The sequence below is a fragment of the Leuresthes tenuis genome, unplaced genomic scaffold (genome assembly GCF_036924035.1).
Source record: "Leuresthes tenuis unplaced genomic scaffold, fLeuTen1.0.hap1 SCAF_16, whole genome shotgun sequence".
Classification (NCBI taxonomy): Eukaryota; Metazoa; Chordata; class Actinopteri; order Atheriniformes; family Atherinopsidae; genus Leuresthes; species Leuresthes tenuis.
In genome coordinates, this window is record NW_027325370.1 from 23479286 (window position 1) to 23493496 (window position 14211).

Consider the following 14211-nt stretch of genomic DNA (forward strand, 5'->3'; position numbering starts at 1 on the left):
GAGGGGAGATAGGCGTAAGAGGGGTAAGGGGGGACGAAGGGGGGGGTAAAGGGGAGTGTGGTGGGGGAGGAGGGATAGAGGAGAGAGGAGGGTACTGGGGCAGATACGGGGCGGCGGAGGCTGCGTGATGCGAATTGACGGAGCCGGATGGTAGATTGTGGGGCAGAGTGCCGAATATAAAGTGTGTTTGGTGGGTAGAGTGGCTGGCAGGGTGTGGTGTGAGAACGTGTCCGGGGTGGGTTTGGGAGTGTGCGTGGGGGTGGGGGTGGGAGTGAGACAAGGTTAGTGGAGGTTTGGTACCAGGGCCGCCTCCCCCTCTGATGGAGTGTGTGGGCTGCACATGGTAGAGGGTGAACTGTGGGTTCTGGGAATGTTGGGAGAGAGGAGAAAGGGGTGGGGGACATCCTACCACCATGTTGTTGTAACGACCCGGAAGCCCATGCTGGGAGAGCTGGGAGAGATGGGCCAGCTGCGGGTGCTGGACGTGTGGTGGACGACAGGGTAGTTGGCCTCTCTGTAAAGTATGAGGAGGCACACCTTGCAAAGGTGGAGGGACAGTTTGGATGTGGTAGCGATGGTGATGGTAGTAAGGTGGCGGAGGCTGTACGGTGCCCGCGTGACAGTACTGTGCGTGCAGTGCCTGGATTTTGGAAGAACCCCCGTCCAGCTGGCATAGAGATGAAGGGGAGTGAGGCGGGGGCCCTCCCGTAGTCGGTGGGGGTACAGGTGCGGGGTAGGGTGGCCCCGGTGGAATAAGGGGCCCTGGTGGTTTGGCGCGTTTGCTGCCAAATAGGGAGCCCAGGAAGGAGCCGCTGTTGTTGCTGCTGGTGCTCCCCCCAGGGCCGCTCCCCGCTCCTGCTCTCTCTACACTGCTGGAGACTCCCCCAACTCCTGTCCCAGCAGTGGTATGTTGCTGCCCCGGCCCACCCCCCACCCCTGTCCCGGGGCTCAGGATGGGGCGGTGAGGCCGGAAGTCTTCTGTTCCATAACAGCCAGGAAGTATACCTGGCACAGGATAGCGCTGATGAGGCTGTGGGCTGCTAATGATGGAGCCCTGGGAAGATGAAGTGTCATCAGACTTCAGAAAAAACACGGAAGAATTACTAAAAGTATAACTTCCCGTTCTGCTCACATTGTCACATAAGACATGCTTGGACGATTTTGATTACCCATAGCCATGCAAAAGGAGTCAGTGCAGAACACACAAACAGGCATGCATACTGTATATGCACACTATACAAACACTGGGCATGCTTTGGAAGAAAAGCGGGGGAAGTGCAACTCTGTTGAAAGTTACAGTCCTAAATCTAGTCTTACACAGACACTTACTTCCATGGTACTGTCCAGAGAACCAACACTGTTCCTGCGACCACGTTTCCCTGCACCCCACCAGAAAGAATCATATTAGCAAAGCGTGAGTGATTGATATGTTTGTTCATTTTTTTTTACTTGAAATGACAAAAGCCATATGAGCTGTGTCTGAATGTCAGCAGGAAAGAGCAAGAATGTAGCATAAGAAAAAGAGCCCAAGATCATGCTACCCAGCTGATACTAATGACATAGGACTGGCCCCGCTGCTGTGGCGATGCTGTCTCACCTGTCTCTGATAGATCCCTGAGAGAAGAGCTGAGTGCCGTGCGTTTGAGACCCTCGCCCACTGAGCAGTTGTCATCAAAACTTGTCCTTCCCAAGGTGCCATTCACAACATCGCTCTTCACACCTACACCTCCTCCAACCACACTTCCAGCTAGCAAGCTGGGCCGCATCACACCTTTCTGTTTCTCCAACTCCGCTGAAAATTCACACAGTGTGCACAGGGGAATATCAAATGAAGCACAGAGAAGAATGAGCCAAATGGCATCTTCACCAAACACTTAACAAACTCTCTGTTCTCTATAAACAGAGGCACTGTTGCACGTGCCTTTGCGGTCTAACATTCAAAGTGTAATTCACAGAAATAGACACCAGATGGAGTGCTTACATTCCACTCGATATTTTTCCATCTCTTGCACTTCAGCGATACTCTCCCTGAGGTCGCTAACAAAGCGGGTGCGGTCTTGCTGACTGGGCGCCATAAAGACAATAAGAATCTTTCTCTCCCCTCCCAGGCTCGCTGAGGTCAGCCGTATGCCATGAGGGTAGTCTAAATGCAACCAGGGAGGAATAAATACTGACATCAAATATGATAACTACAAATAATTAAACGGTTCAAAAGGAAAATAGTTTCTTACATGAGTTTTGGAACATGTGCACTTGCATCTCAACCAAAGGGAAAGACTGTCTAAAACTATAAGTCACTGAGGTTTTCTTCTTCTGGAAGATTTTTGTCACCTGGTGCAAAACAAAAAGAGAATACTTTTACAGCGCCTTATAAATAACACACACTGCCATCTCTTAATAATTGATAACAGTGAGTCTTACCACCAGCAGGTCATTAAAGAGAAAGACCTCTCGTTGGTGCACTCCTGTCCTCTGAGGTCTGTTGGGGTCAGGCACCTCATAGAGCTGGCAGCAACATACCAGCCTTCGATGGGGAAGAGATAGCACCTATATGGGCAAAAGCAGAACAAATATATGAGGAAAGTTTTTGCAAAAACATATTACAGAGCCCCATGGATGGCTGTAGAAACTTACAGGCTTCTTGCCCACAATGACCCTCTCCACTGCCTGCACTTGGGACACATGGTCATCATTGGTCCGTAACTCCCATTTCTGTATTCGCTGGTAGATCCCAACCAACAGGTCCCTGGGTATATCCTGACCATTATCTACACCTTGGGTAAATCCAAGGACATGAATGGTTTTATGAACTATTTGCACCATATACATTTCTTCATACAGTCACACACAAGATTTATCTGAAAGTTAATTAAAAATAAGAATACATAAAAGTCCTGCTTCCTAAACTATTGCAATCCACCAACTTAGCAACACTTAGGTTACATAATATTTTGTTACATATCATAAGTGCATGCTAAAACTGATGTGTTTCTTCAAGTCATTCAGTGAGTGAATTTGTCTTTTCTGTCCAACAGCACCTCTCAAGTTCTTGATGAAATCGTCAAGTTTCATCTTCCTCTCAGCTTTGACATTTGGACTGTACATATCTGTGTTGAGGAGGATTATGGCAAAGGCCAGGATGAAGATGGTGTCAGGGTTCTGGAACTGCCGAACCAGGGTCGGATTACACACACAATATCTCTGACTGAGGACAAAAACAACACGACCAAATGTTTTAAATTTGAGCCACAGCAACTGAAATCTAGGCTTTTAACTACATGGTACATACAAACCTGAATGCCTCTATAAGCCTCTCCACCTTTTGGGCCTCTCCTTGAACTTTAATTTGGGCCTGGAATTTCCTCAGAGCATCATCGATGTCCATACCTGAGAAATCCATCTCATCCACCACACAGCTGAAACACATATCAGAGGTCACGATTACTACACACCCAGCAGACTCATTTAACCACCCATGCAGGGTTTGAGTATCGAGTCACCTGTTATATTTCTTATATGTGTGGGGTAAGAGGTATAGATTAGTATAGATTCATCTGGAGCTTTTAGACATGTTTGTCTTGCACTTTCTGATCTAATACAAGTGTTTGTCCGAAAAAAAAATCCAATCTCTCTTTTGAGTACTCACTCTAAAACATCTTTGTTGAATTGTTTCTGTCGGTTTCCCAGAAACTCTCCAATCATTTGCCTGCTGAGGCCTTTTCTCTCCAGGATGAAACGAGCAATCCCGACAGGCGTGTCTGATACAAAACCTCTCTCTATCAGGTACTGGATCCCTTTCTCTGGCTTCCTGTAGTTGAAGAAACATTACCATGAACGTTTTCCCTGCATCTGTATGTACACCATCTTGATAGTTACTTGCAAGTATTTGTATTTATTAGTACGACATCTTACTTATTGTAAAGATTGAGACCGATGCGGTACTGGCGTCTCTGCACCACATCGCTGTTGAAGGGTGGAGAGTCCCAGCTATGCCGGCTCTCTCTCTGGTAAGTCTGCTTTCCTAGAGGAGGCAGAGGCTCCCTCAAGCTGTCCTGAGATGAGGAGCCTGAGCTGCAGTTGACTGTCTCGTTGGAGTTGGTGGTGGAGTTGAGTGAGTCATTGTCTCCGTCGGAGCAGCACGGTTGCTCCAGACCACCAGGTGGCAGAGCTGTAGAGGAGGAGGACGACAGAGGGGTGGTGGGGGGCTGCTGCGGGGAGGAGGAGGATGAGGGTGTGTCAGGGTACTGATGGTGATGGATAGGGTGGTGGTGATGGTGGTGGTGGGCTGCCACCTGGTGTGGGATATGTGTGGGTATGGGTCTGCCAGGAGCCCGGGTCTGACCCTGGGCAGCTGCTGCAGAGGAGGTGCGGCTGCCTGTGTTCGGGGAGTGTTTGAGGGTTCCCTGAGGGGAGCCTGAACCTACCCCTGGTTCCTGCTCGTAGACCAGCTGTCTGTTCAGGGAGCCCCGTTCTGAGCGATCACTCATGTCTACTGAGCTATCACTGGGTGGCTCAATAGTGAGAAGAGGCAGGTGTGCACCCCTTTGACGGTAGTCTCTGCACTCAGTACATGGGGTGCTGCGCCGACTGTTACTGCTGCCACCTCCCTCAGTATCCCTGCTGTCCTCTCGACCTCCTACGCCACCAACAGGGCCCCAGTACTCTGTATCTGTGCTGCTGGGTGCCCGGTCGAGGGATAGCGGAGAGGAGGGCATACCGTCATCCATGTAAAGGGTGACATCACTATACGAAGTGGCTGTACTGTCACCATGCATACTGAGCCCTCCTCCGGCACCCCTGCCTCGTTCTCCCAAACCTCTCTGGGAGGAGGGATTGCTGCTACTGCTCCACATACACTCTCCAAAGTCTTCACTGATTCCTCCGCCTTCCCTGCTGCCCTCCTGGGAGTCATCGCGACCCGCGCGGCAGGTAAGGGCATCATCTATGGAGTCAGCCAAGGACTTTACCTGAAGAGAAGAGAGGGGAGCAGTTCTAAACCAAAAACTTTGTGTCAACAGGATGCTTTCTGGGTTTAAGGATGACAACAGTAGAGAGGCAGTTTAGTTGGTTTGTCTGCTTGTTTGATCAGTCTAGTTTGGTTTAGCTTTACTTTTTTGTTAAGGTCATCGTACAAAAACAACTCACAACAATTTTACCTGTTTGGAGAAGGAGTCCTCTAGGTGGGTGAAGTCTCCAGGGCGATCTGGATCGGGGGAGTGAGGAGGCCCTATGGCCACATGGGTGAAGTTCGTCTGTGTCTGGGCCTGCTGCTGAGGCTGCCGCTCGTCAAAGGAATACTGAAGTCTCATGTTGGACAGGATGATGCGGCGTGTCATGCGACTCTCTGAGGCGGAGCTTCGGAGGCGCTCAAAGTTCTTGTTCATGCGATACTGTCTGAAAGCAGTTTGAATGGTCTTAGCTGCTCTCCGACTTACAAATGAGCCTCCATACTTTCTCTCCAACATCTCTACCTGCAAAGGTTGAGAGATGAAGAAAAAAATAGATTTGCAGTGTGGATGTTATGGACTCGTGATGCCCCAGGAAACGCTAAACAACACAGACACTTGCGACACAAATCCTATGACCAACAGAAACGTGAGTATTGTTACCTTCTTATCCTGCAGATCTGTGGACAGCTCATAGCTGTCAGAAAGGGCCTTGCATCTCTTGTTCTCTTCTTCCTCTTGTTTACGGAGGGCCAGGCTTGCAGGTTGATGGCGTGTTCGCAGTGCCCAGGCCAAGCTGGCAGAGCTGGAGCCAGTCACGCATGAAACGCCCCTGGGAGCACCACTACTGCTGTCACTGTATCGTTCTGAGCCTCGCAGGTAAGGCGTCTGGCCGAAAGAGCTGTCTTTGTGGGTGCCTGTCTCTGGACACTGGGATTCCCCTTCCACACTACAGAAGAAAAGCAGAAGCTATTAGAATGAATAATAATCAACCTGACTAAGTATTAAACTAAACCGTTTGACATGCTAAATAGAAGTACATCAGAACTGACAAAAATTGACTTACTTGTAGAGTTTTGAACGCCGTGGAACTAACCATCTCTTACTGGAACTCATGATGGATCTATATTAGTGACAAATTCTTAGTGTTTGAAGCAGTGCCAGCCCCGAGACCTCACAACTGTCCTTGTCTACATAGTATATTAGTAATCCAACAGAGAAAAGTTTTTGTCATGTATCTCCTCTTTTGAGGAGTCCAGGGTTAGGTTAATATTTTGCTAAGCCAACTAGTGTTTCTTCACAGTAGGTTTGTCTTCGTCAGACAAACACAACAGCAGTAAAATATTGTGAAAAGTCAGCAATTATTTAGGCACACTCCTCCGCTGCCACATACCAGCAACACTATACTGACAGGAAGGATCAGGTTGCTACATTAGCAGCAGGTGTAAAACAGGCACCACCAGCTTACTGTGAAAAATCACATAATACACGCATTAAAATTTCCTACCAGGTTCTCTCCCCGTCCATTACAAAGAAATAACTGGAAGCAGTTACAATTTGCAACCAAAGATATCCTATATTCAATCAGCATTCTAATAATCACTAAACTTATCCAAGTAAAGTAAATCCAGAAATCCTTCAGTGTCCCGTTACAACGTTTTGACCTGATAAAATCCACCCCAGTCGGTCACTCGGAGTGTGTTTGGGAGAACAACTACAGTCACATGCTCCTGCCTACATTTCCTCCTTGTGTTAGCCGCACCCCCTTCTGTCAGCTGTGCCCTGTCCCACAGCAAGGCAGAGAGTACAGCCAGGGTCAGGGCTGTGTGGGAGCGCTACATTCAGCACATGAAAAAGGAGGCTGATCATGACAGGAAAACACTGCTCGTGTGGTTTCAACCTCCAGCATATATTCGGCTCTGAATCACATTTCAGATCAGATGACAAAAAACAACCAAAATTTTGTCTTCATGAATTTAACATTTTTGTTCTGAGTCTACAGTCTACAAATCTGCAGTCCTCCCTCACTCTCTTCTTGAGTTGTTATTGTTCCGCTGGATTGCAGACACTTCCTGTTTTAGCGTTCAGTTAGTAATAACAAGACCAGACGGAAAAAGCTACTCAGGGAACGAGGAAACATTTTAATTAGCTGAAATTCTGATCTTGTAAGTGATATTGTTGAAACACAAACGTCACAGTTATTTCTCACACCAAAACTTAGAATCGTTAGAGTGGGCTGAGGGGGAAAAGTTGAACAATACAGGGTCCTTTAACAGGACATCCTGTGCCTTCAAGTGACACATGACTTAGCTAAATGGTTGTTGACTCTAACAACAGAAGTAGGGACAGTGCTGTTATGGAGCAAAACAAAAGAGTCTTTCAAAAGCCAAAAATATAAAAAGGCAACTCTGACATCTATTGGGAAATATATATTACGACAACCAAGATATTCACCAATAAATCTTTATCTATGCTACAGATATGTCACACAGTTAACAAGATGGATTTTTTTTTCTCCATTTTGTGCAAAGCAATTAAGAGCAACAAGTTGTGTGTATAACTCCATATCCTCTTGAAAAGTAAATCCTATGCAGCATCATTTATCATTCCTCCTCCTCTGCTCCTTAAATAGAGAAGCTGAGAAGAGGGAGGGGGTTGCTTAGTGACGGTTGCTGTGGGACTTCTGTGGGCGGCGAGGCAGTTGTTAGGATAAGAAGCGTAGTTGCCATGACAATGTATTGACTGTTATCATTATTAAGGTGGGTGTTGAAGATGCTCCACAGGTTGAATGACAGTCTACATAATACTTGCCTTTTTATGAGCACAGTTAAAAAAAAAGAATGTTTGCAGAGAGTGACTCAGACCAGTTCTGCATCATCTAAACCTGTTGGTTTACAGAAATCAGTTCACAAAATAAATTTTACTTCGCTATCGTCATGTTGTCTCACCTAAACTGCATGAATATAAATATTCTCTCTAACTCAGACTTGCTTCAAATGGCTTCTTTTTAGGACATGAAAAAACTAGTCACATAACAACCTCTGTGGAGCGCAGGTTGTCGCAGAAAATTGTCATCTTACTGTGATGTCCTGCACATCAGGAAGTAACCTCAGGGCGCCAAAAGTCTAATTTTATATAATTGTCCCATATCATTGCTGCTACAGGGATAGTAGCTCAATGTCCTTACAAACTGTTTATATATCATAAAAAAAGGAAAATCTAATGGTAACAATTACCACTTACTAAGAGACCAAATATATGGATCATCTGAGAATATACCCACAGAAATTTTAATTTCCACAGTCTATATGCAGCTAGTCCAATACCCAGCCTGGTCTCACAAGAACACATGTAATAGGTACTATTTTGAAATGTAGGATTGTCCAGCAATGGCGAAGAGATTGTGAGATGGTAATGATTAACACTGCGTAATGTCATAACTCAAACCAACCGCAACTAACAGTTAAGTGGAGTGTTTCCAGACTATACTGGTGTCCCACACTCTAGTGTGGGTGTCCGTGGTGTAATACTACCTCCTTATAAAAGTGAACATGTAATTGTTGTGCAATATCACATTAGTCACATTTCCACAAAATGCCAAAGGAGAGCATGTTGCAATTTTGAAAGAAAAATTTAAGCATGTAACATTTGGTGTGATTTTACCATTTTTGGTAAACCATGCAAAACGTTGTCATGTTACCTTTTTAAAACGCAGATGTAGACTGAAACACTTTGCTGCCCAGAGAGTGTAAAGATTTTAAAATCTTTGAGTCTTTATTAGGAAACTACTATATTTTGAGCTGCGGACCAACATAGCTGTGACACATTGTGGCGTGAGTAAATGTGACATATCCAGCTTTGGTCTTTGTGGATGAAACTGAAAGCCACCTTCAAGCTGTTCACCTTAGATATGGACTAATTTACACTCTTCATCTGGATAACATGATTGTATGCATTCTTTCCTTACACACACAGACCTTTGCCTTGAAGGAGCAAGGCAAAGGCTGGAACCAATTAAATCCATTAGCTTATTCTCTTCTTTCAAGCACATTGGAGAAACTACTGTGGTCCCTCTCTAGAACCACTGTTTATTTGTCCTCTATGTGTAATTACAGAAAAGTGGCAGTGCAACATGTTGCCCCCCTGTACCATCTGTGGGTATATTGGGCTTGTTCTAGAATAACAAAAAAACTTGTTTTTACAGTAATGCAAATAAATTAATGAATATTATACTGCATTTCTACTAATAGATTCCCATAAATTCCACACACAGTGTTACTTTAAGATTTAAGTGCTGGTAATTAAATCCTTCATTCATTCATTTTCCGTACCCACTTTATCCTATTCAGGGTCACAGGGCAGGGCCTGGAGCCTATTCCAGCTACGAGAGACAGAGTACGCCTTGGACAGGTTGCCAGTCTGCTGCAGGAACAACACAAAGACAAACAAAACACTCACTCCTAAGGTCAATTTAGCATCTTCAATTGATCTAACAGAGTGAACCCATGTGTGCACAGGGAGAACATAAAGACTCCCCACAGAAAGGCCCCTGCTGGGATTCAGACCAGGAACCTTCGTGCCATGAGGCACAGTGTAAACCACCACACCATCATGCAGCCCAACCATTCGTTCAGTCTGGTCAATTTTAGCAAAGCATTGCTACTTCCGACTGCCTGACCTTTGACAGTAGTAGCAGTACCTATCCTGCCTCTAATCTCTATTCACCTATTCCTTCTCTGCCAGTCAGCTTCTCAATATATATCCAGTGGTCCACTACTTCTCTACCAGGTCATCTCTGTCCCAGGCACTTTACAGCAGCAGTTTCTCCCCTGTGCTTTTCATGCCTTCCTGATTTTTGCAACATTGTAAAATGATACTATGGAATGATAAGAATGCCACAAAAATGAGAAAACAAGGAAATATACATAGAAATTAATCAGTTTGGAAATATAAAGCCAAACGACAGAACATCAATTCAAATGTGTTTTATCTATACCTAAATATATTTGTTCATCCATTTATGTTTGTTTTTATTTTTAAATAGATACCTTTATTTCTCAAACGTAAATTGTTCTATTTCAATTTAAGCATCCATTAATTTTTTTTTTCTTTTATTTGCCAAGAACAAACTCCAAATTCAGTTTTGTCGATGGAATAGGAGAGAACACTTGGCAACAATAGTGTTTACTTCTCACCTCAAATGACTTCAGAGACAGATTTTGTTGCGCAGTTATGGTAAATAAATAGACAATAGTTGAAGTAGTTTGAACCAGATTGTGGCTCAAACCCGACAGGCTCGGAACAAACACTGAAGGTAAAGCAGTCTAATTAACATTCAATAAGTCTAACATATACTTTTATGATTTAAATATACAATTGAATAATTGAACAAATAACTGTCAAATTAAATCAAGTAGCTTTTAATTGCTCCTTTATGTTTTGTCATTTGTCTTCATATTTCCATATTTATGCATTTATTTCCCAAAGTATTTTTAAAAAATTCTTTTACAGATTTATTCTTATTTTTTGTGCCACTCATTATTCCAGAGTCATGTCTTTGGGTTCTTATCTTTCTTTCTCTTAACGGCATTCAAAATCTAATGTTTGAATAAAAAAGAAAACTAGCAAACTAATGCTAAAATGATTTAACAACATCAACATTTTAAGGACTATAGAAATAAAGTGCTTGATTTTCTGATCAGATTTTACAGAGCACCCCTCAGTACCAGACACCCCAGTGAGGATTTTGAAATATAATAATATCACTGCCCTGTAACCAGGCCAGAGTCTTCCGCTTTATCAAAGATGTAATTATAAGAGTGAACAACAAGTCAAATAAAAATAGCAGCAGGTTGTGTTAGCCTCCGGGGAGAGGAAAACAGGTAAATAAGACTTTCATTACAACCAGGCAACAACATGGAGAGACAGAAAAGGCGAGGAGATTCGTGTAAAAGGTTTGCCGTTTAAAGCATGAATGTGGCCACATCACAGCTGGCATCTGAATTTCATTATCTATGTAAGAAACCCTGTTTCCAGTTACAATGCCAGAGAGAGAGCCTCTCCAGAGGCACTTTCCAAAAGACCAGCCAACAGTTTCACTACCTCCAACCATTTAATTGGAGCTGAAACAGATGGTTGAATGCTAATAAAATAAAAAGTGATCACTGATTAAGTTTTATAGAACAAAGAAGTGGGCAGAAATTGAAAAGTGAATGGGCTTGTGCGTTGTAAAGAACAATTTTAACTCCCTGGCTCCTTTCCTTCAATCTTCAAATATTGATGAGCTGACAGTGTGTGTCCTTGTGTATGTGAGCTTGAAAGCGCAGCAGTGGATGTGACCGTGCCACTGAACCCGCAGCAGGACACGAAGGCTGGTGGATTAACCTCTCTGCTGCCTGCCATGGGGATGCCAGTAATTGCATCAATCTGTCTGTTGACTTATTTCCACCAAAGCATTGGCTCAGTGTAGTTAGAGGGTATAATTTCCAATCCTTTTATCACCAAAGTTCAGTATAAATTTTCACATTTGTCCTAAAGCTCATAATTCAATATGCGGACACAGAATAATAAGAAGTGCAGAGCAGCCTTCGGTAATATCCCAGCTAATTGCTTTGGTGATTTGTGGCGTGATAATATTTGCCATTAATCTCAAGGTTTTAAAAAAGGTCAGAAAAACTACTCAGTAGCTCAGTAAAACTACTCCCAGAAGAGTAAATGTGATCTCAATCTTTTAAACGACCAAACTAAAAGGAAACAATCGCATCATTCAAGGGTCAGATCCGAGCATTCCTCCGCCGCCAACACTCTCCAGCTGCTCAGCTGTCTCATGTACTGCATGTACTGCTCACTTCTTCCTGTGACCGTCCAGTTCAAAGCTAAAAGAGGCTCTTGACAGCAGAGGAAGCCCCTTCAGGTTAAACTAAAGCTGTGAACTGACAAATAGAAGTGTTGTACAGAGTGATGCAGCTAAAAAGTGGCAGTTCTTTTTGAAGCATAACCTCTTTGGATAATCTCTGGCACAGAAGCATGTGATAATGATAAGAAATGCGTTCATAAACAGAGAGGAAGGCAAAAAAAGAGTGACCTTTCATTGCCTTTTTTTCTTATTTCTCAGTTTAGTAGTAGTTTGTCTATATTTGACATCCTAAGAAACTGTTTTTGTGGCAGTTCCCACTAATTCGCTCAAGGTTGAGTGCATCTTATTCATCCTCTGCAGCTTGTGTGCATATATCAAAGTGCTGCACTTGAGAATTCTTTCCAAAAAGAGAGTAGGAACAAAGTCATGTTTCCAATAGCATTTCTGTTTACTCCATAACAATGTGCTTTATTTGCATATCTTAATGAGTAAAACACAGCTATGTGATCTGTCATCTGAATGGCATGTACAATCTGTCACACAGGATCTGTCATGAGCTCATCTACCACCCGTTTTTGACTTCTGTCAGTTTTCCAGCTCATGTTTTTCTTTAAAGCACAGACATTATCATTGTCTGTCTTTCGCTTTCTGTCTGTGATGATTAAGTTACATTTTACTTACAACAAACTGACAACAGTGTACTCCTCAAAACTCTGTCTCATAAGCACCACATCGCCACAGGCCACCATACAAACATACCAGTGAAACAAGTGGCCGCATCTCTGGCTGGTGCCAAACTAAAGCTCATTTGTGACAGTTGTACAAGCGAAACAAATAAGAGAAAATTGAGTTCTTACCACGCTGCCAATGTGAGAGAAAGGTCCCGCGCTACCTTCAGCAGCTTGATAACAAACACACCCTCTCTCCCTCCAACTTCTTCACACGCATACACTTTCACATTGGCTCTTATTCATCCTGCAAAGCCGCACAGACTGCATTCTTGACAGCCTTTTGACAGCTGTGAGCTTCCCTCGTCCTGCCCAGCATCTCCCCTCCTCCCTCCCTGCATCAGATCTCTGGCACGTGCACAGTCACTTCTATTGCAGAATGCCAAACTTGGCAACAGCTTGTCACAATGACATGGCTTATAGGAACAGACAAAGAGATACACTGAAGAAACCCATTTATTTATTGATAAAGGGGAAAGGGAGGAGTAAAAATATTGATGTTCTCATGGCTGGACACATTAGTGGTGAACCTTGGTGTTTACAGAAGTACAGGCGAAAGTGAAAGACACATGCTTTTTCTCACAGATCAGTGTTAACACATGAAACAGAAATAACTTCTTGTTGGCATTTGGAAAAACTGTTCACTATGTTTATGTTTATGTATTACAAATGAAGATATAACAAGCTATATAAAAAGCTAACAATAAACTACATGGAAGGAACCCACTAGTCCGACTCTGTCAGAGGTGACAAAGTGCAGAGATAGAGGGGGTAAGTAAGTAAAAGGTAAGTGCTGGGATAGGAGATGCTCTCTGAAGAGCTGAGTTTTCAAGAGTTTCTTGATGATAGACAGGGACGCCCCTGTTCTGGTAGCGCTCGGTAGGTCATTCCACCATCGTGGGACGACACATGAAAAGAGTTTGGATTGTCTTAGGTGTGGTGTAGGCACTGACGAACGGAGGGACCGAGTTGTGACATAAGCCTTTGCAAGAGTATTCAAGTAGATGGGAGCCGTTCCATTAAGCACTTTGTAGGCTAACATCAGTGACTTGAATTTGATGCGGGCGGCTCAGGGTAGCCAGTGGAGTTCAGTGAACAGAGGGGTGACGTGTTCTTTTAGGCTGATCAAAGACCAGACGCGCCGCCGCGTTCTGGACCATCTCTTATCAGAGCCCCAGGATAGGCAGTGGTCCCTTTAGTTGGGATGTGGCGGTAGGAAAACCGGGAGGCATGTAAGTGAAGTCCTGGGGCCTATTACTACCTTTGAGGAGGGAGCCCAGCATAGGCGACCTGCCTATTAGTGTTTTGATGCAGAAATAATTTGAAGATATCTTTAAATCCAGACACACGTATCCACAACTGGACAGCTGGACTTTTCTTTCCTTTTTTGGCATTCCTTTTAGATCTTGGCATGAAGCTCAGTAGTAAAAAGAACACCAAGTCCTAAATGTCAGAGATTAAGACAGGATACATTCATTTTCACCTAAGGGGTTCTGATCACTGTCAACTAATTTAGAAATTCTGATAAATTTACTGACATAACAGTTTGATAAACGTGGGTTTAATTACTTTTTCCATGGGACTGATTAGTTATCTTTTGAGAATTATGAAAATTATCTTCAAGAGGTTTGTCTTCACTTGGGGCAGAACTGACTAAATGTGTCAGTAAACAATTTCATGT

The 14211-nt window shown here is 43.9% G+C and overlaps 1 protein-coding gene across 1 annotated transcript in view; it reads right to left on the bottom strand.

The window, feature by feature from the left end:
• Window positions 1–14211, bottom strand: part of iqsec2b (IQ motif and Sec7 domain ArfGEF 2b) — a 33624-nt gene that overhangs the window by 2378 nt on the left and 17035 nt on the right. Inside the window, 13 exon segments of the mRNA XM_072366797.1 lie at window positions 2–1054; window positions 1330–1379; window positions 1598–1792; window positions 1982–2143; window positions 2232–2331; window positions 2422–2547; window positions 2635–2774; window positions 3039–3205; window positions 3294–3416; window positions 3647–3808; window positions 3913–4967; window positions 5157–5471; window positions 5610–5895. Of these exon segments, the coding sequence (XP_072222898.1) occupies window positions 2–1054; window positions 1330–1379; window positions 1598–1792; window positions 1982–2143; window positions 2232–2331; window positions 2422–2547; window positions 2635–2774; window positions 3039–3205; window positions 3294–3416; window positions 3647–3808; window positions 3913–4967; window positions 5157–5471; window positions 5610–5895 (3934 nt within the window).